Source organism: Anthonomus grandis, chromosome 16 (assembly GCF_022605725.1).
Source record: "Anthonomus grandis grandis chromosome 16, icAntGran1.3, whole genome shotgun sequence".
NCBI classification, from domain to species: Eukaryota; Metazoa; Arthropoda; class Insecta; order Coleoptera; family Curculionidae; genus Anthonomus; species Anthonomus grandis.
The window spans coordinates 16046886-16074129 of record NC_065561.1 but is presented as its reverse complement, the minus strand read 5'-3'; the positions used below and the strand labels follow the sequence as shown (position 1 = coordinate 16074129).

The following is a 27244-nucleotide window of genomic DNA, read 5'->3' as shown; positions in this document are numbered from 1 at the left end:
TGGTTTTGTTTGATTAATTTTTTTTTGCTATTTGTAATTTTGTATGTCAAATTTGGGGTGGGACCCCGGGTTGCACGTATTTTAAATGTGGCTATTGTGTTTTTTTCATTAATAGTCAGTGAAAAAATTATTTCAAACACCAATGCTTCCAAGTACATATGGAGGAGAACCAGGGTTTTACCTTAGAGCTTTGCTCTAATGAGAGCAATTTAATACTTTAACTTTAGGTGGGTATATGTTTATTATTGATTGTTATTATTTTTTCTCTTTGTCAGTTTTTTAATTAGTGTCATTTTACTGTATGTTATAACTTTTATTAGTTACATTTCTCATTCAGTTATATCTCAACAGGCAATGGCAAAGATTTGAGTCGAAATGTTGATTTCATTCATTTAAGCCAGAAAACCTCTATAGGATCCGAAAATCCCCTTACAATCAAGGCATAAAAATAACTTGAAGCAATTATGGGAGGTCAAAACCGTAATTACGTACCAATGTGGATTCAGGCTTAAGACCCCGCTTATATGTCAAACTTGACGCTGTAGTTTCACATTCACGCCAATAAAAGTCAACACTCCATCCAAGCCTTTTAAGTTACATACTCACTGGTTGTCCTGAGTAGCAACACGTTTTAAGGTACATATTTACCGGTAGTGCTGAATCACACCAACCATCGACATAACAAAAGGCAATATTTGGTATCACAATGACTTAAACCTTCATTTAAACTACCAAAGCGAAACTATGACCAGCTTCAATTTAATACATGATTATCTTAAAATAAAACTCATTTCCCAATAACTCTGACCATTAAACAATAAAACGCACCTTACTTCTACTGGATGTATCGGTAAACCCTATAAGATCCCACTCGAAATCTATAAAGTCCGAAAATTATCTGTAAAGTAATACGAAAGAGAGTCGCCCTGTCTCATGCATCACCAGGTGAGCCAGCGGGCAGCCGAGTGCTCCTCCGTGGCATTCCAATCGGCTGCTGTCACTCCCCGTGAACGGATAATTGGCCCACCCCAGGAGTCCCACAGCGGGGGCACGTCGTGTTTGTTTATCAGCCCCTTTCTTGCTTTTACTTTGCCTGGCTACGCAGAGGCGGGGATTTATTTATTCACGTTAACCTATCACGGTGGTACTAGCAATACCTTTGAACTACTTCAAGTTTACTGCACCGATATGTGTTTAGAGTGTGCGTAGTAACAATAATCTTATGGAAATTAATTACGTAGGATTTCAACTATATTAGTTGTTTAAAATTTAAAATTATTAAATTATTACATTTAAAAATGATAAAACTGCAATTTCAAACACCTATGTGTACAGACATTACAAAACAAAGTTAAAACTTGATTGAAAGTACTCCTCAAATGAATAGAAGGCATTCATTAAAAGGTGGTTTTTAACTTGCCCTTTGAAATGTAATAGGTCAAGAGCCTTAATACCTGTTGGAATACAATTATAAAACTTTGTGGCTAAAATCTGGCACAAGTTTTAATGGACATGCAGCAAACACTGTAGAATGTAAAGAGAAGGTAGTGTCAATCTTCACGATACCCCAGTCCAGTAAGGATACGAATGCATTTTCTCTGCTGCCCAGACACCTTGTCTATATGGCAAGAGTGGCCCCATGACAAAATAGCAAAAGTTAGATGAGAGTGAAAATTACTATGTAAGAAGAGTTTACAGAGATGTAATGTTTGCCAAAGATCTAAATAAAAATAGCTGACTGGACAGTTTTTTTGAAAGCTTAATCAAATGCTGTTCCCATGTTAATCCCGGATCGGGGTAGCCACCAAGAAATTTAGCCTCCTTTGCACAATTTAAGAGAATAAGATGCTCAACTGTATTATGTCTCAAGTTAAGTATTTGAAATGTTAAGCGTATTTGCCAAAAACCACTGAAGAAGGTCTGAAAGTCCATGTCATCAATATGTGAAGATGGTAGTAAGTTGTATCGTCAGCAAACAAAACAGTGTTTACTGATTCCCCTCGTAAAGAGACCAAGTCATTGATAAAAACAAGAAATAGTACAGGTCCCAAGACAGAACCTTGTGGCACTCCGTACTTCAACGGTTTAATATAAGATTTATTATGATTAAAGCAAACATATTGAACTCTGTTTCATAGGTACGACTCAATCAACCTAACTGCTTCAGGATGAAAATTGTAGGCATGAAGTTTTTCACGAAGAGTACTACGTGTTACACAATCGAATGCCTTAGTGAGTTCAAGGAAAGAGGCTAGGATATCGAGAAAGTTCTGAAATCCTTCCAAAGTAATATGGTTCACAGCAAGAGTTGTTCTTCTGTTTTTACGGAATCAAAACTGAAAAATTGCAAACAAACCATTAGACCCAAAATAGTCTTTAAATCTGTGTTTTTAAGATGCGTTCATATACTTTAGAAAGGATAGATAGAAGGGAGATTGGGTCGTAATTATTATCATCATCAGCTGAGCCCTTACTCTTAAAGAGAAGAATTAAAGTCCAGTTCAGAGATCTATTATTAGATTCTTTGATGTGCCGCGAATAGTCCGTGTGCCGGTGTTGATTGTAATGTCACATGGCATGCATGTTTAAATCGCAAAATTTTATGTGGAAAGAGTCATAAAGTAATATTCTAAGCTATATTTAATCGTTCCATTAAATAAACAAATGTTTTTTTTTATTTATACATTTGATTCGTAAAATTTGACTACAGACGCCCACGTACTATTTTGATAGACGTCTGACCTCGGTCCCAGCCACTCAAGCGTGAAAAGTTGCACAGGTCCGGCATTAAAATTTATTTGAAGAGCCAGGGGGAATAAGGATGAAAGTCCATGAAACATAAAATCGAAATATCGATAAAATTAAGTTTGAAACCATTCTATATTTAGCGTAAAAACTATTCAATGAATAAATATGTACTATTGGGTAGTTCAACGGCGTTACTACCCGAAAAAAAAAATTGTAAGGCTCTAAAACAATAAAAAACAAAAAATTCTAGCAGATATCGCAAAAAACTGAGAAAGAACGATGAGGGTCCAGTGACTTTTATCGATATTTCCTCTTATTATCAAGAACTTATACGGTTTTTTAATAAAAGCTCAATTTTACAAAATAAATCTTTATTGTTTGGTGACAAAATGGAGACTACGAAATAAAATAGAAATTCTCAATTGTGTGGCAGGCTGCAAATGTACTCCTGTGCCGATTCTCCACAAAATCTTGCAAGCTTAGTTAGATCTTTGAACTTAGCACCTGATAAAGGGAGTACAAATTTATACCTTCGTAAGAAATTCCAGGTAATTCAAACTCCTCCCTATTGTTTGGCACCAATGGTTTTCCGACGATATCAGCTTACTGCCACTCCCCGTTGAATGTTGTCCGGAAATACACAAGCCTTGGATTTTCCTTTGAAAATTTTATTTCCCTAATAACTCCCTTATAAAATGTATTTAGAAGCACTTCCCATTGCCGAAAAAAGTGTTGTTGAACATTTTCAGTTTTAAAGGGCGATGGTTTATTCCGACTTGACTCGAAAGCCTCTATCCAGTCTTGTTAATTTCTGCTCTATGCTTTTGATTCACTGCGGCGAAGTCCTTGTCGCACTCCATATATGAATGGCCTCGAATCGGAAATGTCATTTGAATAAAGTCCAAACGTTTCTGGAAATGTATAACATAATGCAAGTATCTAAACATAGTCCAGTTTTTATTTTGTCCTGGGCATGAGTCACAGAAAATGTTTAATTTCCTCGTTTGCTGATTTAGATGATTGTACAGCATATGATGCAATAACGAACAAACATCCGAGCTTCCCTTTTTGCCTATTACTTCTGGATACGTATAGAAAATAGCTTGATTATCCGATAAAATGTGAATAATAAATGTGTAAATTGACAATTGACGGCAATAATACACGTCATTTGTGGAAATGTTTGGAACTGGCAAGTTCTTGGCATAATCGATGCATATTGATTCCATTTCCATTGTCTTTCTACTCTCATTCTTCGCAGCTGTTTTCCTTTTGTAAAAGGTATCTGCTTTCCTCAAATGAATATCTTTATCCAGTTGCAGTTTCTTCAGTTCTCTGAGAATTTCAGCAGTACTTTTTTCCGTCTTTGAGAGTTTTGATTGAAGATTTTGTATTTTGACGTTTATCTCGTCACAGAAAGAACAGGTATCTGAACGAGGGTACCCAAAACTAATGTTGAAGTTCTTGGTAAAAATTTCTCGATAGCTCTCGAAAGATAATTTCATATCATGATGTTTTTGTTTAAACAGTTTATGCATTTTTGCAACATTTAGGTCCTCCGATAGATACGTTTTCTTGGACTTACTTAAGCTGTAATGGCTGCTACGGGATTTGAAAGACGAGATGTGCTGCTTTATACACGCAATTGTTTCCTTGGCCAGAGCATGCTTTCTATTTTTGTGCTTACCTCTGTTGTCAATTGGAGAAACACCTGTCATTTTTAATGACCTTTGAATTGTTTGGACACGCCGCCCACTTATTCCGTGAATTGACAGGAACGCTTTGAAGCATATCTGAACGTCAGAAGTGACACCGTCTTCCCCCAAGACTCTAACTCTGTATGATGACTGATTAAACTTAGTGACTTCATTTTGTGGTTTACGGGGTCGTCGTCGCTGAATGGGCACTAGGGAAATTAGTCCGGCAAGATATCAGTTCTGCTCATTGTATCATGATAAAGAATTATTGAATTCATGCAAAATTATACGACGCGTTTCTTCGTTTACAACAGAAAAACATTTCAAATTCTTACACTTACAATCACTGCCAGTCTCATTAGATTTCAAACGAAGTTTCTTTGCAGCATCACAAATACGTCCATCTTTCCTTCGTTTTTTCGTCAGAGTGCTAGGCAAACTATTCTCCATAACCTCAAAAATGCATGTGTTTACAATATTTATCAGTTATCACTCACAACAACACAGTCGCACTGATTTAAAAGTGATATTTTTATAATATTATAAAGTAATATTTTTAAAGGCGCCATTCAGTCCATATTCGCGTTTTTTCCGCTGACGCATGGACTTTCAGCGTTCTTTCCTAGTACATCTAATTTTATTTCGATTATAATTTTGGACTGTCATCTTTGTTTCTTCTTATACTGTAACCCGACAAAATAGAGGCTATAAGCATCGTTTTCATTGAATACTTTATTTTTCGTTAAATGTGGATTTTCATCGTTCTCCCCCTGACTCTTCATTTGTATTTAAAATTTCATTATCAGTTGATTAAAGATTTACTTTTTGACACAAAAGGGTAAACTGTTTTGGTTTGTCTTAAAATGTTATATATTTCCTTTTTTGGGTATTAAGATTTATTTTTATTTGGTAGTTATTACTAATGGGGATTTTGGCTGCCACATTTAATGTCCTTTATTATTGTTTTTTTTAAATTTATACATATTATGATATATTATTATAATAACTTACTCCTGAAAACACATCTCATCATATTTAGTACGAACATCTTTTGATAAAAAGTAATTATGTAGTCAGAAAAGTGGAAGTATATTTTTTAAAATAAACTTTTACATCAAAAGCCATCTATCTGTCTACGGTTTGAGTAACTATTAAAGGCGATAGACCCATGCTTAAAGATCTCTTTAAAAACACGACGAAAGTAATACAAAAACAGCCCAAAAATGTATCTGGGTACGGCCCCGTAATCCTCAAAATCTGTGGGATAGACTGAGATACACAATCACTTGCACACTCTAAAGTAGGAATCGCCAGAACGCAGGTGTTTTATCTTTGTTTAACAGACTGGCTAAAAAGAGGAGAGAAGTCTGTGAGTGCTGGAAGTATTTAAAATGTTTTGTAAGATGCTTAGATTTTAGTCCGCGGTCAATTTTTTTATTTTATTTTCTTGTGATATTATTTTCTTTCTAAAAATTGACATTTTCAAAACAAAAATAAAAAATAGTGTAGAACATGGAGTTTTACGTATATTTAAAATGATTTCATAGATAAATTATATAACATTTAGACATTTAAACATGTATATAGGTGCCAGAAGTAATTGAGTGATTTGTTAACTTTGTGAAAGGGATGATAATTTCATTTTTTATTGCTTTTAATAATTTTGTATTAATTCCATCAGTACTGTGGCTATTTTTTAAATCATTAATGGCTTTCATTACTTCTTCAAAACTTGCTATTTTAAACCTAAAGAGCGATATACAAGTATTAGGGATAAAATTCAGATATTCATGAAATGTGTGGTTAGTTTTACTGATTTTACTTATTTCATTTTCAGCAATGCAGCAATGGAGCATAATAATAATAATAATAATAATAAGAATGTAGAAAATGCCTGCGCGTACCGGAGACAATTCAACTTATAACATCAGGATGCACATCTCTATATCAGCTGCCGAATATCTGCATCGACATAACTGTGTGGCAAAAATTATTCATCAAGAACTGGCAAAACTTTATCATCTAATTGGCGAAAGTTGCCCCTATTACCAGTACAAACGAGAAACTGTACTTGAAAATGACGACTTTCGCCTCTACTGGGACAGAACTGTTTTAGGACGCTGACTTCAAACAGGCCAGATATACTCTTAATAAATAAAGCCCAAAAGAAAACCTTTCTAATTGACATAGCCAAATACCAATAATGTCCTAGAAACGACACACACGAAATTTGCTAAATACGCGGATCTAGCTCACGAGATAAAACAACAATGGAGGCAAGATAATGTATATATATACTGCCTCTAGTTATTTCATCCACTGGAATTGTCCCTTTAACCTCCTCAGACCCCAGGTATCATATATGATACCTGAGGATTTAATTTTTTTTTCGGCGCGCTGAAGCAATTAGCCGCCAGTTCCCGATGGTATCATAAATGATACATAGCCAAATATGCGCACACATTTTTATTTCGCCGACGCACGCTGTAGTGGTGAGGTTAGGTTAGTGTATTGTTTACATGTGCAAGTGCATGTTGCATCATTATGCCTTTTGACCAAAATAAGAGTAAGTAATATTGTTCTTGCTTATTGTTATATATTGACGGCAGGTAGCACATAGAACATGTGTAATAAAAAAATTATCTCTTAGTAATCTAATCGTGCCGCAAATGGTAGACTTAGTAAAGGTATCACCAGTGATATCTTGGGTCTCTAAGACTACAAAAAATAAAAGAATTGCTAGGAATTTGTGTGTTAAATATAAAATCATATTTTGGGTTTTTTTAATTATTTGCCTTGTTGAACATTATTATTTCGTCACTTTTAGGGGCTTTAACCAGCTTCGAGCTAGAAGAATTAGTTCTTAATCTGGACCTAGACCAATCAGATATCGGCGATTTATCGTCGGAGAGTGGGGATGAAGTAGATGTGGACTTGGATTTGGTTAATATTAACCTTGATCATCAGGATGGATTAGAAAGTATAGAGGATATAGAGATGGCAGAAAATATGAGTGATTCTTCGGCTGACGAGCCTCTTGCCCATTATTTACCAGGCTATGAAAAAACTTGGTCCCGTGTCCGGGAATTTGAACCATTCCAGCTTAACTTTAAAAACGAGAACATTTCCACTCAATTAAATCAACCAAGTATGTGCCTAAGAAAATACATTTCTGATACTTTCTTTGAAAAAATGGCACTTTTCACAAATATGCGTGAGGTTATTGGGACAGGACGTTCCCTTGAAACTTCTGCGAAAATTCTTTGGAGCTTCCATGTTGATTGGAATTTATGGTCTACCGAGAATAAGGATGTACTGGGCGCTAAGTACAAGAGTACCCATTGTTTCAGACACAATTTTAAGAAATCGGTACTTTATATTGCGATCACGGGTAAAACTTGTAGAAGATCAGAGGGTTACCAATGAAGAAAAAATAATAGATAGATTCTGGAAAGTAAGGCCTTTATTGGACATGGTGCAAAGAGGATGCCGTTTAAATGAACGAACGAAAACAGTGTCAATAAATGAACAAATGATTCCTTTTCATGGCCAAGTAAAAATGCGACAATTTGTTAGGCGTAAGCCAAATCCAGTGGGATTATTTCTCAAGCAGATTGCGAGCAAAGTGATTCTGATGAAGAGCAGGTAACGCCCCGAAAACAAAGGAAAATTTTGCCTATTCCAGATAGAAGAGAGAGGAAGCAGAGAAACACTCATTTACCAGTATTTACCAAACACGACCAGAAATTCAAATCAAAATGTCGATATCCGAAATGTGGTAAATTGACATTTGCTAAGTGTGCCTCATGTGACGTATATCTTTGCTGCTCCGTTGAGCGAAACTGTTTTGCTCTTTTTCACCAATAAAGTTTTTTTTTCGAAACTTTTTTTGTATTTATTTAAACCCAAGGTATCAAATATCACATCTTACTTTTTACAGTAAAAAACAAAAACAAATTTTTTCTTGATATTTTGTTGTTTTTTGGGCCCATTTTCATTTCACTTCACTTTGTCATTTCATTTCACCTTGGGTCTGAGGAGGTTAACACTGTCCAAAAACCTTAACGCATTGGGTCTTTCCTCCTGGACGATTGTCACTATACAGAAATCTGTTATACTGGATACATGCAACATAGTTCGAAAGTTCCTAAATCTACCATAGCAAAATTCGTCTTGCCTTCAGGCCGATGAAATTGACAACACCGCTATCAGCGAGCTACAACAGAAAAATGTATTCGTGATTCTATTCTATTATCTGTCCTAGTTTCAAATGTAAAAACCCTCGATATTTACGGAAGTTCGGTTCAAAAAATAATAGTAATAGGAAAAAAAATAAAAATATTGTAAATATAATAAGATCGGAGACTAATTTAGTTAGTATACAGCCAATGCGACTAAGCTAAAAGTCTACCGATTAGAAGCTAGTAACCAAAACGTGTATTCCTGATAGCAGTGTATCTTTCTAAATAATAAATTCACTACACCACACAACACTTTTGCCAGCAACGCAAAAATCTCCTGACAACCTGGCATCTTTCCAGACGAACCCGCGTTCCCTTAATTGAGTGATAGTTATTTCGTATCCAATATTTTGTTTGTGACAAACTTAATCTGGCGAAGTATAAATATTGTCGCGTCTGCAGGTTACAAGTTAAGCGAAACACATGTTCACTCCCTAAATTTATTTGACTTTGCGACTTTGTTGTTTTTTTTTCTTGAATTTTACTGATTTTATTTTGATTTAAGAATAGCCTTAAGTAAGTTGAAGTGGGTGCTTTGAATGTAGGCAGTCATGTTAAAAAATGTTCGAATATTAAGGTTAAAATATATTTTAGTATTTATAAACAGTTTCCTTACACTTTATATTTATCAGGAAAAAAATGTTACAACAACTATTTATGTCTGATTTAAATTTCGCGCCAATATACTCCCAGCGGCGACGCGGTTCCTTATATACTCGGCTGACTATAATTTCAGAAGATTCGAGAAGTCGTGCGGTGTGCGACTTGTGAACACATTCCGAAATGACATAATCAGCTAGTTTCTCGGAGTTTACGATATCGTTACCATATATATTTCACACGTACTAGGAAATGCAAATATATTTGCTACCTCTTATAGGTGCATACGTTGAACGTATACCGGTCTGGCAAATACAAAGTTTTAAGCTAATAGAAGACCAATAATACTTCATCGATTCCTCTGACTTACACCAATAGTTTACAAATTGGTTAAAAAAATTTACTTGCATTTTAAACCTTCAAGACTACACATTTAACATTTACTTTATACACATAAATAATTTATCATTTAACACACTATACCCAATCCGTGTGACGACGTATGTGGTAATAGTTTACAATAGCGTCTAGATTTCCAATAGAACCTTTCAAATCTTGAAAATTATCTGATAATATCGGCAATGAGACTGGCCTTTTTGAACTTAAATACGTTTTGTTAAGCTGAACGGGTGATGCGAGAGTTGAATTGTAATTACTAATCTTCTCCATAATGATTATGCTGATTGTGATTTATTGATTTCCCCTATGATCTATTGCGTTTCATAATTAACCGCTTGGTGGGTCGTGTCTTGTTGAAAACAAAAAAAAAACGTGTCAGTATAATATTCTTATTCAACTTTAAGTTCTACTTACTTCGTAATCTGAACCTGTCAGTTATATTTTTATATTTTATTATTTTTGGTTGGCATCATTCCCCCAAAGGGGACCGATAAAGTTATAGCTTCCAGATGTTGTAAGGAACCTAAACGAAAAGACATCGACTTTACAGGTAAATTATCGCCTATAAACGCTAATCAAGTTGCTTTATTAATCTTGGCAAATATCCAGGCCACCCAAATACCCGACACGCAATTAACTGCAGTCATGCATATATAGAAATTAAAAATAAGTTGGAAACGTTTTAAAAAAGGCAGACTAGACTTTTATACAGAGTGCTAATTTAAAACCTGCCAAGAACTGATAATATAAGTGTTTCCAATTTAACGTATCGTTTAAAAAATTCCCATCATTTGAGTGTTTCTATTTAGGGAGAGTTAATAGGAGATAGTCTAGTCAGCAAAAAGCCTTGGAGATCCATTGAAAAGCCTTTCACATTCTGACATAAGCAAATCCATTAAATCTATGAGATTCAAAGCTCCAAAGGAGGAACAATAATTACGGTATGAGTAGAAATTTGACTTCATGATGGAACTTACTTATTTTATCGATTCTGATTTTACTGTCCAATGATTATGTTAGGAATGTCTTAGAACCTATTATTATTCCATACAAATATAGTTTTTATATTGATGCTTGCTAATGATATTTTATATATAGGAGGACATAATCTCCACTTTTCAGAAATTTTCAGGAAGACATACTTAGACTTTGTCTAGCTAAGGAAAGGTACAGCACGTATTGTTCGGCTCGGTTGCGCAGTAAATTTGTTTACGCCGCTGCCAAAGCAACGGTATCGATCGCCTCAATTTGCATATAAACAGTGCCGTTGCGTTAATTGTTATATTTGTGTTCTGTGCCTTTAAATTAAATTAAAAAAAGGCGCGCTACTGTCGCTAATCGCGCGTTATTAGGGAACAAAACTTGGCGCAGCTTTGCTAGACAAACTCTACTCAACGTCTAATTTGAACTCCAATAAGTATGCCAGGAATAGAATCAATGGATAGGAATAGAAATGTAGAAATCGAGCTCTTCAATAGTGCTAGATTGAAAAACTTGAACTTGAGCCTTTAATATATAGCTTTAAAAGACCATATACGCCCGGACTAATGCGGCTTTTGGTCAAAGAAAACAAATTATTGATACACTTCGGAATAGAATTTTGTGGAATAGAAATTTTACGAAGAAGTATCCAGAGAATTTGAAAAAAACATAAGCAACCATTCCTAAAAGATAAAATTAATTCAGAAAGTACATAATGATCGCCATTTGCAATTTTGCAAGATTATAAGTGAACGAATCGTTCGCGATGCACAACTTATTTTAATATTTGCATTTCTGATGAGTGCCTCTTAATTAACATAATTGCTCAAACCAATTCAATATGATTTAATGTAACTTTATTTAATTACTTAGTCAACTCAACAAAAATGTAATGCATCTCTCTGGTTAAACCAGTTTAAAGGGCGATAGGATTGGGACCACTTTGAATGGCCGGCAATATCTCTAGATCTGTGACCACTATTACTTAGTTACAAATTGTTTATATTATCTTATTCATGTTCATACTCACAGGTCCGGAACGTTTCAATATGGTCTTTCGAAAACGATATGTCTTTTCAACTTTAGGAATAAATAATTAGGACCATAGTTGTTTATAGCATAAATGAAAGGGGATGTTTTAAAATAAAGTTCTTCAACATGTGTGTTCCCTAATTATACCGACAGAGACAGTTTAATAATTTTCACCCGTCATCAAACAAAAGCAGTTACTTTTCTATGTTTAGAAGCCGATATCATTAGTCAGGCCGAAAAGAGATGAAAATAGCCTTCGGGAACTCATCATTTCATCAACACCTCATTCGCGGTTGACTATTTTCTATTCTGAAAATTAAAAATGATCTCTGAGGCGCTAATGGGTGGTCGACACTGATCACCCTGTGCCGAAGGACAATCTGTTTTGCGTGTCGTGAATCACTTTACTTAAATGTCGGTGAATTTTTAAAAGGCCTACTTAAGCACTTATATAAGCTTGATTATTCAGACTATAACTTGTGTATGGAAATTTTTTGACTTTAAATTTAAGGTCCTACAAAAGCAAAAAGTTGTACAATTACATGAAATATCACAAAATTCTTTCTAAGGGACCATAAGTAGGAGTACAGAAAAATGAACGAACTATCTAGAATAAAAATCGAGGCTCTCAGTAAGTCTAACCTAAAAACATTTTTTCATTAACAACTATATGTATACAGGTCTGGTCAACTCAGGTCTTGAATGTGGAAATAAATTTATTCACTTGCAACAACAAATTCAAATAATAAGCTTAAGAAAGAACGACAGCGCTTCTCCTTCTGTCCTTTACTAACTAGAGGTTACACACACATTATTGAACCTAGAGAACTATTTTGATCAGACAAATAAAGCTTGCTTCACTACTTATAATGATTAAACGAATTTCACTCGAAAATTACCAAAACCTTTTTTGATTCATAATACTCTAGTATTTTTACTGTTTAACTAAGACACTTTAATAACTTATCATTTTAACATAATTCGTAATAATCGTAACACATGTGAATTCCACCTAACCTCCCATAATAAATTGACAAAATTTGACACTTGTCATTACATATAATATTAAGTATTAAGCGTACGATACTAAAGGTGAATTCACATGACTTGGTAACGGAATAACTGACTCAGGACAGATGAGTTCCAGCAAGAAGATTCCTAAAGAACAGTTGGATTCGCAACGGTTAAGATAGTTACACTGCCCCCTTCATAAGCCTATTTCGTTCGGAAAAGATCCCAAACATGTTGATATTATAGGCAGAAGGTTTCTCTTTTGCAAAAGGACCTCTTGTAGAATTATCGCAATCCACGCTTTTCTGCAGAGGTGTTAAGGACTATAAGAGCACACCTGTAAAATTGAAGACCACTTCTAACATGCTAAGAATCATCCTCCAGTTCAAGTTATCGACATCTGCATGCCGGTTTGGGGATTTTACGCTTCTCAGGTCCTCGGTAAGCAAATTCCACTTTAGAGGACTTATATATTAACGTGATGTGAAGAAAATCTGTCTACCAGTCCCTTCATCAGTTACGTTGAGTGCTTGTCCGACTCTGGGGTTAAACCGACGCAACTCCTGAACTGTTCCGAACTTTCTCAGCTATATATCTGGTACAGGACATCGTTGATGACTTCCACAACTTTAAATGTGTTCCAAAAACTCCCACGGTGTTTAAAGTTTTGGTGAAGGCCCTTCTGTCTCTTAGTGTCGTAAAGCCCAAGTTCGGCATCTTGACCAGTCGAATTCAAAAAGATGTTGTACGTTTGGCTTTGGCATTAACAGATGCATCCTTTATCCGATCGCTAGTATCTTAAATGGAAATACGAATTTGACTATAAATGACATCCATGCTTTTACGCAGCTCACTGATGGGCTCAAAATTTCGTTCTTGGTCCGAATGTAATTTCAAAAGTACACCAAATTGGCAAATCCATTATTTTACTAAAGCGTTGGCGACAGTAGAGGTTTCTTGGTTTATCGTAGAATATATATAGTACTTCGGTCGTTTCTAAAAAGTTTTACTTATATTGACGATCTACAAGTTGTTAATAAATGACTCAGCTACGTACCACACTGTATGGGTTAATTATAGTTTACTATAGCCGGTAAAATGTTTCCTTACGTTTTGCGCTCTTTCCATCAGATATACGTTATATTTGTCTATCAGCTGTTATTACATTCACACCAAAAAATTACGTTGGATAAGTATACCTGAGAAAAATCTATAAATTATTACTTGACATCAATAATTACACTCATAATACACCGTACCGCCATAATAACAAATGGGTTCGGGCTCGTGTTTAAAGGAATTCTTGTCTCTGATCAAATTGCACATATTTCATACCCTTTTTCTTGACTTACTAAATTTCCCGTTGATCGCTCACGTTTATCTAAATCCCGACCATAAATTTTAGAGGTAAATCATGTCAAGTGAGAAGCTAAATTATATTTTAGTACCTAATTATTAAGTGTATAACCCCGTTAATATTTCCGTGATTGGTATCGCGAGGGCGAGAGAACTGCCTGTCCTGGCGCAATAAGCCGACCGTTGGTCATGAACGTTTTTAAATAAATATAGAATTTAACCCTAATTTAATATACAAGTCAAGGTTAGTTTGCGAGTTTTTGGCACGCTAATGTTTTATACCAAAATTTATAGTTTTAGAAAACGATTTGATTTGAGTATATGTATACGTAAATTTCAGAAAATTTTATGTGTGTACCTCAATCGTAGGGTTTAACAAAAATCATATTACTGACTAGATTTATATGTATGTAAATTTAATGTCTAAGATTCCTTACTAAGATTATAAGCTTCGGACATTATACTTAGAATTTGCAGATCTTGATTTATTAAGGACACTGCATTAATTACGTTAATAGGGGAGAGCGAATAATATACTTGCGAATCATCATAGAACTGATGACATTTTACATAATTTAGGTGCTCGGATAGCTCAGCAGTACACAATGAAAAAAACGATTTTATGATGTTTCCCTAAGGTCAGCTCTATTTATCTTGGCAGTTAATAACAGAGAAGAATTGCAAAATACAGAATACAAAATACTATTAACCAGATATGACTTAAAGAAATTTAGAGCATTTTCGTATAGTCCTTAGAAATTAAGTTTCAAAAGTGTCGTGTCGTCGTTTATGGTATCAAAAGCCTTGCTAAAGACAAGTACAAGTATTTTTATCGCAAATCATAATTATGTCATTAGTAATATGTAACAATGCTCTGGTTCTTACGAAAGCCTGATTGAGTTGATGGAATAATTTGAACAAAATTGCAATATAAACTGGTCTCAAAATCAAAAGAGTCCTGTTGTAAGACACTTCTTGATAATAAATATTATGATATTATTGAATAATCATGGAGCATTGAATTTTAATCCAGAAACGATCCCTTCTATAATCTTACAAGTAACTGGAGAAAACGAAAATACATTTGATCTAATCTTTTTATACTTTTTATTTAAATTTCAAGAAGAAATGGAATTTAAAAAAGTTTAATATTTAAATCTTTAAAAACTTTCAATATTCTAAGAGTATACAACACACAACCTTTTACCAGCATGCTTAATACATAGCCACAGCTGTCAAGAGGAGACTCTTGGGTGCAAAGATCTATGACTATATATTTATAACTATTTTTTTAAAAAAAAGGAATTCCTTCCTCTGAATGAATGAATGAATTAAGAAATAAGACTTCTTCATCTAGCACTATCCCTACTTCACCTGAGGACCTTTAATAATTGAACATTTCCAGGTTTATATATCTTTGAATGCAAATTTACAGTCTTTAGACACCTTGTTTCCTCATCATTAGCACAACCAAGCGCTTTAAATACGTAGACTTTCTTTAACAGAGCATGGCATCTTTACAAAAATTTAAGGGAAAAAGTTTTCAATTTATTGTAGAAATAGAACCATATTCGGTGTCCGAATACCTGGACTTTTCATATCCCTAAGTGGCAAGTCGTTGTTCTTATTTTAGTGTGTTGTGTAATGTGGTTCAATAATTAAAATTAATGTTGTTTTTTTGTCTTTGTATAATCTTTGTATTGTAATCAGCTTTGTTTTAGCACAAAATTTTATATATACCATGTTCCTTTTTACTAGCTTAAATTGTATATTTTAATTAGTTTAATTTTAGGTAGTGCTATTAAAACATATGCCGTTATTTGCTCAATTATTTAAATAAAAATTTATTGATACTGATATCACCCCAGTCCTGACCAAACCATATAATCATAGAAAAAATTGTGCTCTTGCTAAGTTAACCGGAATATAAAATTGCTTAAATAAAACTACTTACTTTTTAAATAATGTTGCTTAAAACATCAGCGTGTATATGTGTGTGTGTGGCAGGACACATGATTCTCGAACCAAGAGAGTCCCGACGAGTGACGAATTGCTCTGGACAGAACAGGGAGATACCTCGCGAGCGAACATGACACATTTCACAACATCAATGTGTTAGGAAGCCACTAACGAGCTTGCCGGTAATTTTAAACACCCCCTATCATAATTTATGTTCCGTTGCTCATTCTGGAGTTCTAAAGGTCTTAAATCTAGCGTGTTTTATGTATGTGCATACGGTCTGAGCTCGGCCATTAGTTTATATGAAAAATAATTAAATTGTTTTGAATCTATTAACATTTTTATGGAGATGTAGAAATATTACTGATCGAAATGTGCAATTTTATTATGGATTATTTGATAGTTCCATAATAAGTAAGTCTCTTTTGTCGATCATTAAAAGTGATCTGCATACCTATTTTCCGAGAAATTATTTTTGAAATATTCTCTAAATAAAATTACTAAAGGTTGTTGAAAACTAGAATTTTATTTCTATGCAAATTATTGCAGTTTCATTAATAAATATCCTTTAACATATATGGCATAAAAAATACAGAAACAGTATATAAAAATAAGTAATTTTTTATATAATGATAGCCATAGCCATTTAAATTATGCCTACATTTATTATTTGAGGCAAACCTCAACTTACTAACTAGAAATTGCTTTCTTAGTAATTAAGATGTTTAGTCTATAAAAACTTGAAGAATAGGTTGTACAGTTGTCAGATCATATTTTTCATGAAATCATTATAAATCTGTCTAATGTCGTTTTTTTCTAGTGATGAATTGACACTGCTTAGTAAAGGCTGGAAATTTTTTTTTAAAAGCCTAGAAGACTGATTAAAAACAACGTGCAAATTATTCTACCGAAATAGATCCGATTATAGATTTTATCACTATTAATTAAAGACCAAAAACAAATAAATCGGAGCTTTAAAACGCGTGTTATCGGCTAGTGAACCTAAAACGATTTTTCCAGTTTTGCTATACTGGGACGCCACCTACAAAAACTTGAATAAAAAATTTTACACTAACTGGTTTTAAATGAAATGTCGTAGAGACGTTAAAGAAGGTCCCAGTGTTATTTTAACATAACAATGAAGTAGTTCGCTTCATTAAAAAGCGAGTTATAAACCAAATCAATATTTCTATTTTTGAGACGCTACCTACAAAAACCTAAATACAAAAATTTTAAATAAAGGGTTTTGAATGAAATTTCGTAGAAATATTAAGGAAAGCGTCAGTATTAATTACACACCAAAAACAATTAAATCGAGTTATTAAATCGCGTATTGTCGGCGAGTGAACCTAAAACAATTTTTCGAATTTTGCTATACTGGGACGCTATCTACAAAAACTTGAATAAAAAATTTATTTTTAAAGGGTTTTGAATGAAATTTCATGAATATGTTAAGGATGGTCCCAATGTTAGTTTAGGAGTAAAAACAATTAAATCGGAGTATTAAAACGCGTGATATGGGCCAGAAAAAATTCGAGTTTTGCTATACTAAGATGCCATCTACAAAACCTTAAATAAAAAATGTATTATTAAAGGGTAAATTTATTATAAAAGCTGCGGACACCGGAATACAGTCGTATCAATATGCTCGGACAGCAGAGCTGCCACTAAGGCTATCACAGCCGCAAAGGTAAGCTCCAAACTTGTACTAAAGTGCATAAAAGTCCTGAAAAAACTGGTGCAGGTTGGCTGCAGGGTCCAGCTCGTCTGGATACCTGGCCACGCAGGCCATGCAGGTAATGAGGAAGTGGACTCTCTTGCCAGACTGGAATCCGCGAATGTGCCGATGGGGCAGGAACCCATAGTTGGTATCACCAAATGCGTTGCGGTCGCGTCAATGAAGGGTCTGCTGGACAAGTGGAGCCACTGAAGATGGACTGAGTTCCCTGGTATGAGACAGGCCAAAGCGCACATAGGTTGGCCCTCTGCCTGTCTCACCAAAAATCTACTAGGCCTAAAAAGACGCAAAATTCGGCTAGTGACAAGTCTTTTAACCGGTCACTGGCACTTAAGAAGCCATCTCCATACTATCGGTATTGCGGACAACCCGGAATGCCGATGGTGCTGTGAGGAGGATGTAGTCGGGGAGTGCCCAGCACTCAAGCGCGCCAGGTTCAAATACTTGGGTAACACTTTCAGTGTACCGAGTGACTTTAAGTCCTTCAGACCAGAGAGCCTTATCGGTTTTTCTAAGGCCGTTCGGCTCTGGTAACCCCCGGTGGGGCATGACGGGTCCATCAGGAGACCTATATGCAGAACTGCCTTGGCAGCCCACTGTTTCGACAATTCAATTAAATTTAATTATTAAAGGGTTTTGAATTAAATTTCATGGAAATGTTAAGGAAAGTCCCACTATTAATTTAACACCAACAACAAATAAATCGGAGCATTAAAACGCGTGTCATAGGCCAGTGAACCTAAAAAAATTTTTCGAGTTTTGCTATACTGAGACGCTACCTACAAAAACTTGAATATTAATATTCAAATTAAGGGGTTATAACTGAAATTTCGTAAAAATATTAAGGAAAGTCCCAGAATTAATTTAAGACCAAAAACAAATAAATCAGAGCATTAAAACGCGTGTCATAGGCCAGTGAACCTAAAAAATTTTTCGAGTTTTGCTATACTGGGGCGCTACCTACAAAAACTTGAATATAAAAATCCAAATTAAGGGGTTTTAACTGAAATTTCTTAAAAATATTAAGGAAAGTTCCAATATTAACTTAAAACCAAAAACAATTAAATAGGAGTATTGAAACGCGTGTTATAAGCCAGTGAACCCAAAATAATTTTTCTAGTTATATTATACTGGGACGCCAACTACAAGACGTTAAATAAAAAAATTATAGTTGAAGGGTTTTGGATAAAATTTTATATTAATGTTAAGGAAAGGAAAAAAGGAAAGACCAAAAACAAATAAATCAGAGCATTAAAACGCTTGTTATAAGCAAGTGAACCTAAAACAATTTTTCGAGTTTTGCTATACTGAGACGCTACCTACAAAAACTTGAATATAAAAATTTAAATTAAGGGGTTTTAACTGAAATTCCGTAAAAATATTAAGGAAAGTCCCAGTATTAATTTAAAACCAAAAACAATTAAATAGGAGTATTGAAACGCGTGTTATAAGCCAGTGAACCCAAAACAATTTTTCTAGTTACATTATACTGGGACGCCAACTACGAGACGTTGAATAAAAAAATATATTTGAAGGGTATTGAAAGAAATTTAATATAAATGTTAAAGAAAGTCCCAGTATTAATTTAAGACCAAAAACAAATAAATCAGAGCATTAAAACGCTTGTTATAGGCCAGTAAACCTAAACAAATTTTTCGAGTTCTGCTATACTGAGATGCTACCTACAAAAACTTGAATATAAAAATTCAAATTAAGGGGTTTTAACTGAAATTTCGTAAAAATATTAAGGAAAGTCCCAGTTTTAATTTAAGACCAAAAACAAATAAATCAGAGCATTAAAACGCTTGTTATAGGACAGTAAACCTAAACAAATTTTTCGAGTTTTGCTATACTGAGATGCTACCTACAAAAACTTGAATATAAAAATTCAAATTAAGAGGTTTTAACTGAAATTTCGTAAAAATATTAAGGAAAGTCCCAGCATTAATTTAAGACCAAAAACAATTAGATAGGAGTATTGAAATGCGTGTTTTAAGCCAGTGAACCCAAAACAATTTTTCTAATTATATTATACTGGGACGCCAACTACAAAACCTTGAATAAAAAAATTATAATTTAAGGGTTTTGAATGAAATATCACGCGAATGTTAAGCGAAGTCCCAGTATTATTTTAGCATAAAAATTAAGTAATTCGGTTCAATAAGTCGCGAATTACAAGCCAAGGAACCCAAAACAATGTAAGTAGTATCTATTCTAATAGATGCAAAATCTTATTTTTTTTTTAGTTTTTAGCTTGCAGATCTTTTTAATTTGTATACGATATACATTTATTTTAAATTTTTAACCGTTATTCAGTTGGATAATAAATCAATGCTTTATCAATATGGATAAGATCAGTTTCTAAATCAATATACAGCCCCCATATAAAATAATACAAACTATAAACAAAATCAAATTAAATTATTCTTACCAGTTGATTTTGATAAGCTGTAACCGCAGTGAAGATTGTCTCAGGAAATATAAAAGTTTTGTACTCTTCGTTTTCCAAATCGTTTACGTTCCCTGAACTGCCCTCTGGTCGCTTTACCAAATGAATTCGCGGTTGATATTTATGCATTGAATTTAGTACTAACTGAAAAGAAAATAAAAAGTTACTCAAAATGAAATATGAAAAACAGATAATGAAGATACAACTTACTTGCCCATGCTTATCCATTTCGTTATTAGTTAGTTTCACTTTTTCAAAAGAAACCACTTGTTTCCTGAGCTGTTCTCCACTGTACGGTGAATCTGGATGAGGGTATATTCTACAAGGGGCAGGGGGATCAGCTTTTCCAGCTACTAGCCAGGAGGATCGATGATAGGCGTATCTATACCTTTTATTGTCAACTGGAACTATATCCATAAGTACTGCGTACTTTTGTTCTGGTCGTATACCAGTGAATGATACTCGGACTGTTGGAAACATTCGCCTAAAACAAACAAAATAATTAAGTTAGTTTAAAAATGTACGGTAAATTTTTTAGCGTTATATTATATTATAATGTAGCTTTTTTCCTTGTATGATCATTTAAAAAATATATCTTTAAGGTATCAAGGCAGTGGTGTGCCTGATTAAAAAGCGAGTTATAAACCAAGAAAACCAAAACAATTTTTCTATTTTTGCTATATTGAGACGCTACCTACAAAAACTTGAATACAAAAATTATAAATAAAACGTTTTCAATCAAATTTCGAAATGTTAAGGAAAGCCTCAGTATTAATTACACACCAAAAACAATTAAATCGAGATATTAAAACGCGTATTGTCGGCCAGTGAACCTAAAACAATTTTTCGAAGTTTGCTATACTGGGACGCTACCTACAAAAACTTGAATAAAAAATTTAATATTAAAGGGTTTTAAATGAAATTTCATGGATATGTTAAGGAAAGTCCCAGGATCAATTTAGGAGTAAAAACAATTAAATTTGTTCGCGTTATATTATATTATATTAAAATGCATCTTTTTTCATTGGATGATCATTTAAAAAATTAATCTTTAAGGAGTCAAGGCACTGGTATGCCTGATGTCTATTTTATTTTGGGTTAATATCTCAAAAATCACTATTATATTAATCCAATTTCCATGTCTACATTTCGCCCTAACGAGCCCGACGTACATTAAACCGACGTTTGCAAGACTAAAGTAAATAAATCAAGAGGTAGAGCACTTTTCCTAAAACTGTTAATTTGATGAGGTTCAATTACTAAAATTGCGACGAGTCTCGGTCCCATTTCCCAAAAGACTTTACCCCTTTGACTGTTGACGCCAACATCTGCGAATAATTCGGTTTATTAGCGTGGCTTGTCACCCCAACTTGACTTCATTTAATGCTATTAAATTATATTACTACTAAGGTTAATACCGTTTTTAGCTGAGACATTTTTTATTTGACGTTATTGTGGCATTTGTATTTTATTTTCTCGCTTTGCTACTTTTTTTTGAATTGAAATATCTTTCGATAGTGACTTTCAGAATCAGTTCCTATGGCGCCATCTAATAGTCAAGCTATAAATTAACCATTAAGGTATCTGGAGCCAAGGTAGATCATTTAAATATATATTAATTAGAACAAAAAAGTAGAAGAGGTAAAATGGAAGTCAAGTAAGGGTTTGCAACAATATTATGATGCGAGAGGTATTCTCACTATTAGTAGCTTCTTCCAGGCACTTGATATCATTAAAGAAAAAGAATTCTGGGCTTATTGCCTGTAAAGATATCAATAATTTCTTTCATGAAGTTGATGTTCCTAAGAAAGAAGATGAAGGGCATGAAGAAAAAGAATGGAAGAAACATTAGGTTCAATTAGCTGTAGAAAAGTAAATAACTTCATCCAGTTATTTGATATTATTAGGGAAGAAGGCAAAGAAGATGAATGAGAAGGAAAAGAAGAAGAAGGTAATGATGAAAAAGTACACTGAAGCACTTTGTAAGAAATATGATAAAGAAGGAAGATGAAGAAGATGAAGAAGTAAAGTGGAAGTCAAGTAAGGTTTTCCAACAATATTATGATGCAAGAGGTATTCTCACTATTACTACGAAGTTTAAGACAAAAAGTACACAACTAGTAGTTTCTTCCAGGCAATTAACGTTATTAAAGAAAATGAATGCTGGGCTTAATTGCCCGTAAAGATATTAATAATTTCTTCCATGAAGTTGATATTCATAGAAAAGAAGATGAAGGATATAAAGAAAAAGAATGGAAGAAACATTAGGTTCAATTGGCTGTAAAAAAGTTAATAACTTTTTCCAATAATTTGATGTTATTAGGAAAAAAGGCAAAGAAGATGAATGAGAAGAAAAAGACGAAGAAGGTAATGATGAAAAAGTACGCTGAAGCACTTTGTAAGAAATATGATTACAAAAACCAAAAATTCAGATAATTCCTCACCTTCGAAGTACAGTTGAGGAAATCTATAACAGGAGCTTCAAATGATCCAATTGCCAACAAATATTATATCTACCAAATACTAGATTAGTGTAGCCACTCATAGGTCGATAAAACAAAGCACCAATGAGTAGCGAGAGTGAAGAAATTTCACTAGAACAGGAGAACTATCTCTGTGAAATTTGATAAAGCCAAAGTGGAGGAGAAGACAATTTGCTGTAAAAGGTGTGTACATGTTAAAGAACCAGAAGCTCTTAGCCTGAATCTTTCAGATAAGAGCTGAAGAGAGCGTCTTGTTTATTGTCAATAAATTAACCTAAGAATTTATTGTCGTCCAAGTTGCATCACACACACACATCACACACACCAAAATGTATGACACTAGTTTTTGAAATACTTAAACACATCTTGTTAGAATCACAGCATTTCTTGATTTCCACAATAGGTTGATTAGATTTATTTCATTTTTATCATACCACAAAATTGTGGCATCATCCTCAAACTGAATAGGTTTCCTCGATAATTCAAAATTGCCCTTGTCATTAATGTAAATGAGAAATAGAACTGGTCCAAGAGTCATAAACCGCTCCTCTGAAGAGACACCATCCACAGAAACACTTTGCACTCTATTAGGCAAATAAGACCTAAACCACTGAAGTGGCAAAACCCTGAAGGTTCTGTAACAGTATTTTGTGATGTTAAATGCCTTGGTCAAAAGTCACAATACATTGCTGTAGCATCATCACTACTGTGCAAGGTTAAAAGTGAGGATTCAAGGAGTGAAAAGATAGCATCTGATGTTCCCTTGGCACTTTGATACCCAAATTACTCAGCATCAAAAAAATGATTCATTGCATACCTCCAGTGCTGCATCAGGTAAAATGAAAAATTACCATACATTAAGTTCCTCTAAGCCAGAGGTATTTTTCTCTCTACTCATCTCTTCCAGAGCAGACTTAAGCTCAAGTAAATCAGTAAGCAGAAGGAAGAATAAATCTAGTCAAATCCCTTGGTCAAAAGCTGTTAATAGTTCGAAAAGAGACCTGCTATTTTACAACCTATGGTACAGTAGACTTTATTTAGCCTATCAGGTTCATTTAATAATATTCTCCTGTCCAATGGGATTTAGTCTTAAATGCTACCGTTCTATGATCAAAGATCTCGTGCTGCTCCAGGTGCTTTGGTAGGCTGGTAAAAAAACTACGTTATCACTGGGAGAAAAGGTGAAGAATAGGGAAAGGAAGTCAACAGTTACTAAAAGACTTACATACATATTAGAAAAGATTGTCAAAAATACGGCAGAATTGTAGAGAACTAAGGAAAATGAACCTAAAATAAGGAAGGACCCTCTGGAACTCTGATTGAAAATAAACCTGCCTGAATTCGAAAGCAACAATGATGTATTATTGGAGTACTAGTAGTCTGGCAACGCAGTCTTTGAAAGTCTAAATTGACTTGAAGACTAAGAAACCAGAAACAGTCAAATTAGCAATTCATTCATTAGTTATTCACCAGGTTAAGAAGTAACACTGGCAATAGCATTTTTTTAACTAGGCTTTTTACTGAACGTTCTTTCATGAACTGAAGGCAGTTGAGTGTCAAATAAATTGCTTTTTAAGCATTATTCGTTAGTTATCAATATTTGCTATTGTGTCTTGCAGATCATTTGCGAATTTTGGTAATGATGATTGCTTGAGCTTATCATGGATTCACATGTAACCTCCATTTGGCCAATAATAGAATATTAAAATGACTGTGCCATCAGCGAATGATATTAATGTGGGCTCTGATGTTCTAAACTTGCATAATTACTTTTCATTGCTGATCAATTTAAATGATCCCATAAACAAATTTTTAAATAGAACTTAGGAGCAAGTTACGATAAGACCGACCAACATATACAAAAGGAGTGTCAAATTACTCAGGCAATTTATTTCAAGTGTCGTTTACTTTCTCCTCCTACATAACGACAGTTTCGGAACTGGATTAGGTTCAGTAGTCCGTGAAGTGTGAAAAATCGAGTTGATAACTTGCTGAGATGCCCGCTTCGAACGTGGGGCGTGTCACCATCGGATGGACATTAAGCGGGCAACCAGACCCGTTTTGTAATTTTATAATAGGCCATTGCGAGTCCATTCTACGTCATTCCGATGCTAATAAACGGTCTGTGTGCATGAACGCATTTAATTATGAATTTAATTCATTCTTGCCGTTTCCTTTTTCGTAGAATGGCGACTTTTAATGTTGACAAGTCGTATAAGCTTATACCATGATCATGGTAATTTTTCAGTAAAATTAGCACGTATTACAGTATTTTATATTATTTTCTTTTAATCTTGAGCATTAGTTAAGCAGTAATCGCGAATGTACGTATGGATTTTCTAACAAATTGTCATTTTTAAGAATATTTTAACAAAAAGAAAGACTTTACTAATTTTAAGCCCACGATACTGTAGAACAAAATTCAAATTTGGCGCCTTATTGTGGAATAACCGTTAAACCCCGTTTCCGTTTAATTCTACTCCACGACATGGAGAGGGCCCTGTTGTCGACAATTCTCTCTGTTGTCATTGCACATTGGGGTAGTTCAGTTCACTGTTCATACAAAAGCTCAGTCATGCTTAAATTTAGTAAAATTTATTATTGCAGGTTAATTTTGTAAGATTAATTGGTGGACAGCACAAGGGAGACGTAAAGCAAGATCTATATTTACCAACAATGCTGCTTCCAGTTATAGCTGGAAGGGCAAAAAAGGAAAGAAATTATTTGAAACTGTAAAAGTTTGTAAGGCAGTAAATGGTAAATTTAAAATGCAGAAATTCACTTAAAGTTTAAGGTGATACGCCAACGGTGTACGTATTTGTTTGAGCCATTTGTATACTACAGGAACCTTGTGATAGGTACACCGTGGCGTTTATGACGAGCCTAATTATTATTGTACCAAGTGAATATTGAGATTAAAATTATATGTCATGGTTTCTCCAAGTCCCTGAAAGTCTAAAATGGGAGAGTACAAATAATTATTACTGCTATTACGAAAATAAATTTTAAACTTTTGTATAATTTTTCTACCATTCCTTTTATATCCTATAAATATCTAACGGGATCTAATGGGACATCCCTCGGATGTCTCATTTTTATGTCACTGAGACGTCCGAAGGAATCGACTTATGCTGACTGGGTGGACATGAGTCAGGTGGCCTCATCTTTGGCTATGGAAGTGTTGATTCATTGGGACAATCAAAAATAAAAGAAGAGCAGTGTTATAAAAATTTAAATACTGTAACGATATTGCAACGCTGCCAATACCAGTATATTCGTCATATTCTAATAACACAAGCGAGCACACCGCATGACATCTCTGAAGATGCATGGAAGGTTAGAGAATCGTTCGAACTCGGGACAGTAATCTGACGAGTATATAAGGAACCGCGTCGCCGCTAGGGGGCCAGTTGACAGTTCAGTTCGGGATAATCGCGCGATATTTAAATGGGATGCAAATAGTAATAAACAAATAATGTATAAATAAATATTTCTAGTTGCCGTAAGTAATCTTATTTAATAGTATAAGTCTGTAAAAAATCAGTTGGTTATTTTTGTGCATCGAGAAATTTAAATCACACCTTATCGAGCGGTAAAAACGCTACAATACCTTAATTATTCTCATAGTTCTTGTACTGTTTTGCTAATATTTTATAATTTAAGTTGATTAATTTATTTAGGGTTCTAGTTACGTTAAGTTAATTCCGTTTACCTAGAGCGTCTAGTTTTTAGTAGTTCATCTAGTTTGAGAGCTCCATTTGGGGCCCAATTTAGGTTATTTTATTTTAAATCCTGATATTTTAAGTTTCTTAGAGTTTGTATACTTGCTCGCTGTGACTTGTCAGTCTTCTCTTGAAACTATTGGTCTTGATCAGCAAAAACGAACAATATTATACTCTATTTTTCGAGTATTTGGACCGTTGAAAAAAAAACTTCGGTAAATTAAGGCACACCTTAAAGCCACGCTCTATTTGCCAGGAAGGAAATAAATCAGGGAACGCAGGCGAGTTTCCAGAAAAACAAGGCGACGTAATAAGGGGCATTAACGGCCCATTGATCTGTTGCGGTCCGACGCCCGGTCGCAAGCAAGCCCGTGAATCCGTCAAGCTCGCTCGTATGTTTTAATTAAACCAACGGACCAAGTGACACTGCCAATGGGCCACGATGGTTGCACTTCAACTATTAAAGAACGTATTTATTACGAATTACTCGTTTACTAGCGGACGGCTAATTATATCATTTGATGTTTGAGCAACAATTTCGAAAGCTTAAGGCATAATAGTTGAGCTGGCTTTTGCAGCCAAGTGCAGAAAATTAATTACTGTTGTTTGGTTAGGTATTACACAAATTACTCTCATTTAGGTGCGAAAGCTTCATTGCATACTACTATTAGGTACCAGAGCATCCCATACCCGTTTACCTGATGAGGGCGAGTGTATCCTTTAAAAAAAATAGATGGCGTTGATATCCTGACATTGTTTTTATTACTGAACACAGGCTGAAGCCAGATGAATATTTTCAACTAAATGAGTATAAACCCATAGCCATGT

General features: G+C 34.3%; 2 protein-coding genes across 5 annotated transcripts in view; one reads left to right on the top strand and one right to left on the bottom strand.

Annotated features, from left to right (window-relative positions):
* The window catches only part of LOC126745892 (mitochondrial import inner membrane translocase subunit Tim21), a 580089-nt gene that overhangs the window by 338979 nt on the left and 213866 nt on the right, over positions 1 to 27244 (top strand). The gene's annotated exons all lie outside the window — the stretch shown is intronic.
* Positions 1 to 27244, bottom strand: part of LOC126745887 (T-box transcription factor TBX20-like) — a 123552-nt gene that overhangs the window by 18551 nt on the left and 77757 nt on the right. For 2 of the 4 annotated variants that reach the window (XM_050453925.1, XM_050453926.1), the window contains exons 4-5: positions 20422 to 20695; positions 20194 to 20355 (exon numbers count right to left, since the gene is read on the bottom strand). In XM_050453925.1, coding sequence (XP_050309882.1) covers positions 20194 to 20355; positions 20422 to 20695 — 436 coding nt within the window. Of the gene's footprint in view, positions 1 to 20193; positions 20696 to 27244 lie in introns of all 4 variants that reach the window. The other 2 variants (XM_050453924.1, XM_050453923.1) reach the window with 1 other exon arrangement.